A 5,541-nucleotide genomic window follows, 5' to 3' on the forward strand; every position below is an offset into this window, starting at 1 on the left:
ATCTGGACATACAAAAATGGTTATAGCTCAAAAACTATTAAACATAGGAGCTTCAGATTTTCGCTGGTTGTTTAGCTCTGATGAGGGGCTATCCGTCAGGTCAACCAATGCCACCCCCCATAAAAAAAGACCCCCACCCAAACCACTACAATTTTAGGATGCACCTAGCAGCATGACATTTATTAGGAATAAAGACTTCTGAGTTCTGCTGCATCTGTGCACGCGAGGGTCATTATGTCACGGCTATGCACTATCTAGTTATCTTTTATCTTTTAAACTGGTTTATTTTGCTGCATTGCATCATTAATTAAAATGTTTTAATTGATTTCATATCTATTTTCTACTAAATGAACATTTTTTTACTTCAAGATACATATCTTGATTTCCATGGTACTACTTTTTTGAGGCCAATGAATTCTTAAAAAAAAAATTTTTTAAGAACTCTTTGGCACCCCCTACCTCAGGGGGGCACACTATTTGAAAAGCACCAGTTTAAAGCTACATGAATGGTTCAGTTTTATTCAATCTTAAGTATTTTCTATCTATGTTTAGTAGTAGATTTATTTGTCATAAACTGCTCAAAACATCTTGACATAACTGTAAGACATTCATATTTGAATGCAGAGAAGCAGTTTACCTTAACTGACAAAAGACCCAACAATCCGGGTCCGTCTCAGTCCCAGCACAAACACAGCGAGGTGCTGTGGTCCAGTCTCTTTGAGACACTCGTCCATCAGCAGCACGTCTCCTCCTCTGAGGTCCTCTGTAGCTGGACATGCCGTACGGCACGGTGCGCCTGAGATGAACAGAAACCTGCTTTTAGTGAACGGGAAAAATCCAATCCAGATGTGTCATGATTTAAGAGTAAAGTCGGCACCTTTATTAGTGCTGTTTAAAATGACTGCATGGGTGTTCCATTATTCAGCAAGGATCGACATCTCATTGTTCACATTTAAAATTAATCCTATTTATACAATCCGTTTCTTTGTTTGGGGAAACGCTTTTAGCAATATTAAACACACTACAGCAGTCATAACTACAGTCTGTTCCCTAATTCTTGTCCCCTTTCAGTTAAAAACAGTTTAAAATGCACCAAATGTACATTATGGAACAAAATACAGCAATAATCTACAGTAAAAAGGTGGTCATTTATAATTTCATAGCAAGTCTTTTTTTATTTTACAATTAAAGGAGCAGTGAAAGCCAGCAAAGAAGGCAAAACAAAGGCCGCCAGACCACATCCCATAGAGCGTGTGGAACTGAATAATCATGATAAAAACCTTCCATCAATCAAATTTACAACAGTAAGTCAAAAAGTCCAGCACACTGAATGAGCTTGCTAAATCTTCCATATGGATGCCATTTTGATGCTGCCAGGTTCCCTTTATTGTTTCCTTTGTCTCATCTGTTTTCAACCATCTGCAAATTGTTAAATGGGGTGGGGGGGGGGGGGAAAAAAAATCAAACGTGATTGTGGCATGTATGGTCCTCAGGGGTCAAAGACGAAAGATTGTCTGCTGTTGAACATTGCTGCACGTGTTGTGCAAAAGGAAAAATGTCCATCTGCGAGGGTGAAAAGGCTACACTCGTCATTTGGGATAAAAGATGAAATCACAGACGAGCGGCTTTTTCTCATCAACATGTCAAAATATGTCAGCCGGCCTGCTGCCTGTGTCTGATTGAATCCCTGCAGTGCTGCTGACATCCTGCCTGTCGCTTCGTCTTTGTTCTGCCTCCTCCCGCAGTCCACTGTATTGACACTTACAACTGATTAACTTTTGAAGTCAAACCAATTATAAAAGGTGGCCACAGCTACTCAATCATGAAAGCAGCTACTTCAGCATAGTTTACAGATTAAATACTAACATTTCATGTAAGATACCACAATATTGAATGAGATTATGAATATTGTTGATTTTAAGCTTTGACCAAAATGGCTGTAATTCCATTGTTTCCCAACATAGGGTGATCTAACCAAATATTTGAACAGAATATGATTTTAACGTGTCTTACATGCAGTGCACATATGCAGCTTAAGCCTAACTACAATTTTTGTAGCAAGACAAAAAACAATACATTCCATGTCTTACCAATTTATAAAGTTTAGCACCCAAATAAAATTAACCCCGGCTGTTTTCACACTCGAGGGTTTACTGTAATAATTTACAAATCTGGTTTGTAAAGTGGCGGATGATATGCATTCCTTCGAGGAATGCCAGTCCTTTCATGTTAAATGTATTTTCTTGTGGTTAATGTGAGAATTTATGTGTACACAAACACTTGGAAACCATCTGTAACCACAGATCCAAAAGCAAGATCAGCTCTTCTTGAGGGCAAGGTGTAATGATGTTTTCAATATGAGCAGGAGGTAAAGTCCTTTTCTTTGCTCCTTCTTCTGATTTTAGCTCAAAGGAAATTAATCGTTTTTGTAAAATTGTTATTTAGTACTTTTTTGCTGTCAAATTATGTTGGCAACATTTGTCTTCTATACACTTCATTTGGTATTTCAAGTATGTCAATTTGTCCTGACATGCTACACAGTATAAAAAAATAGAGTCATTTATCTGACACAGCCTACAGCAATCCTGGCACGAGAAGACAGAAAACAAGGAGCACTTCCCTACCATCCTGATAAGGTTGTGGTTCAAAGGTTGTCAGTCCTGACAAAAAGGTGTTAGAAGTTCGATTTTAATGCATTGCAACAAATCTGCGGTGTGCCTGGCTTCATGCTGAATGCATTTTATGGATGCCTCTTTGCAGACATGTCAGATAATAAAACTCACCTGTTACGGTTCCTCATAAATAAACATAACCCCTGAAGTGCTGGTGTGTTTAAGAAACCTGGCCATTAGACGTTTTTGACTTTTAGTGATTGACACTGATGGGGTTAAAATTACAAGCACCATAAACACCTTCGATTGCCTCTCTGCCATTTTATTTCAAGCCACGGAAAGTTTAGCAACCTTCATTCCAAGCTTTGGTTACTTTGGCACAACTAGTCCAATTATTAATTATTTGACCAAGTGATGCACATGGTCRTGGTATATTTGAAAAGGAATGATCATAAATAAGAGTGATGAGTTTTGGTGAGACRTGTAGCCAGCAGGCTGTTTTTTATACTAATAATCAATAAAAGATGAACAAAATCATTCAATTCTCTGAGCACATGTCAGCATTTTATCCAAGACCAGAAGAATTTTCTAAAAGCAGAATAGTAAAGGAGTTTATGGGGTTCCACGAGTCGCAAAGGCAATAAGCTCTCCAGCAGTATATCAGTGTAATTTTTCAAAGGTGCAATATCGTGTAAGATCAACTTTTTTGAGTTCTATATCATGTTATAATGTTATACTCTCATAAAAAAAACATGCCAAAAGAATTGCTCTGACTCATTCATGCATGTTTGAGAAATCCTGCAGAGTTTTTAGGAAACCATGCTGAGGAGCAAAACGACAGGTGGGGACCAGAAACGCCTCTGGGTTGTGTCTCGAGCTTCCTCATCACGGAGCACACCTCCCCACCCCACACACCCCGCCCATGACCCCTGCAGGCTCTCGGCAGTAACAAAGCAAACGAGTGAAAGTGAAAGTGAAACGGTCTGCTGCTCTTMGCATTACTTCTCACTCAGTAAAGCTCTTTTCAGATTCAAAATACCTTTGAGGAAATGTATTTTCAGATGCCAAGTAAACTGCATCATATAGTGCACGCGCGAAACACCCACCCCACCACACCCGTCGGCACTGAAATGTACGGGACAGAAGCGGAAGGTGGTTAAAAAGACAAAGGCCAATTTCAAGGCGTTTAGAAGAGGAAGTGATGACAAGTTTATTTTCTATTTAAACATAAAAACAGCATTTTAATGACAACTAAAGGTGACATAGATACTTTGTTATGGTATGGTATTTAAATATATGCGAAACACACAATACATAATATTGTCCCTTTAAGGCTTTCGACTGAAGGCAAAGAGGTAATATGATTTTTGCTTCTGTCTGTGCTTGTTTGTTTGTCATTTGTTGTTGTTTTTCCTTGTGGCTGTTGCATTCTGCAGGGGTGGCCACAGCGTAAGAACGATTTGGAAATTGTTTCACATGCCTTCCTGATGCAGCCTGGGCTTGAACCCAAAACCCCAGAATCAGTGCTTGTTTGTCTGCAGTGTTAGAAAAATATCTCACAAACCAACTGATAGATCTTAATGGAACTCTAGGAAACAATTAATTGGAGGAATATCTGCAACTGAGTCAAGCAAATTCAAGATGGCTGCTACAGATAAACAAACTCAGCCACTGTTAAAGATATTAAAACTCAACTTAGATACGTTCCTAGCTTAGAGTCAATTCAAACCCATCCTCCGAGTGCTAATCACCCAACCAACCTAACGTGTTTTTTTTTATTATGCTGAAGTCAGCTGTCTGTGTTAGCAAATCTCATTAACCACCAGACAAACTGTGGTGAAACTTTCAGAAAGCATTCACAAAATATAATGTTAAAACTCAATCATTTTAAGTTCAACTAATTCAAGATGGCTAATTGTCTTTGAAATGTGTAGATGTCAGTCATTTCTACAGATACTGGGGTAAATTTGGTGTGGTAATAGCTGAGAGTCATCCTCAGCGTGTTCATTATTTCATTAACAAACCAATACATTTATAGATTTTCAAAAAGAATAAGAATAAAATGTGAAGTAATGACTTTCAGAAGTGCTTCTGTCTCATACAGAAATGTTTGCGAGAACAGAACTCATCAATAATACTGTTATCAGATGGCTGGTGGATTTCTTCTGGGTTTCTTCATTATCCAGGTGTCTCTGGATTGGAAACTTTGAACAAAGGTCCAGTTTCTCTGCCAATAAATTTACTAGATTTTATCAAAACGTGAATGCATTTTTTAAAACTATTCTTCTCTAAATACGTCTGTCACTTTCTTTAGGCATCAACTTTGCAGTAAGCAGCTCTACAAATAAGACTTTTTTGTTCTCATGACAAGCAAATGGCACGCAGACAAGTGTGATGTTGATCACATTCTCTTAAAAGCCAGCCAACTATAACTTCAGCTCAGAGTCAAAGTTTCTTCCAAGTCATTTCTTAGCCACAAGTAAAATTAAAAACCCAGCTTCCTCTAAGCCGCAATACAATAATAAATCTTGGCAGAACATATGTACAAGATAAAATCCAAAGTCCAGTGTGAGAAAAGTAATGAATTTATTTAACCCTCACCTCACAACCAGCTGTCAACTTTCTCTGGGACTTACAGCATGTGAGCAGTGGTGTTGTTCCAAAGTTTGTAGCCTTTGTGGGTGTTTTAACTATTATTAATCACAAAATTCAAGAAAAATCTAAAGCCAGAGGTACAGAAAAAAGAAGTTGTCTGAACCTTGAATGCTGAAGTTAAACTTAGACACTTTGAAGCTAAAACAAAAAAAGACTATATCAAAAAGTCATCGTTTGTTTGATTGATTGATGATTACTAGTGTTTTGAAATACTCGTACTTGTACGTTATCACAATTGTCTTAATCCAGACATTGTCTCTGGAATATATATATA

The 5,541-nt window shown here is 37.9% G+C and overlaps 1 protein-coding gene across 1 annotated transcript in view; it reads right to left on the reverse strand.

Annotated features, from left to right (window-relative positions):
* Positions 1-5,541, reverse strand: part of LOC106522675 (endothelin-3) — a 12,326-nt gene that overhangs the window by 3,955 nt on the left and 2,830 nt on the right. The window contains exon 3 of the mRNA XM_014015799.1: positions 638-796. Coding sequence (XP_013871253.1) covers positions 638-796 — 159 coding nt within the window. The remainder of the gene's footprint in view (positions 1-637; positions 797-5,541) is intronic.

The sequence above is a fragment of the Austrofundulus limnaeus genome, unplaced genomic scaffold, assembly GCF_001266775.1.
Source record: "Austrofundulus limnaeus strain Quisiro unplaced genomic scaffold, Austrofundulus_limnaeus-1.0 Scaffold134, whole genome shotgun sequence".
NCBI classification, from domain to species: domain Eukaryota; kingdom Metazoa; phylum Chordata; class Actinopteri; order Cyprinodontiformes; family Rivulidae; genus Austrofundulus; species Austrofundulus limnaeus.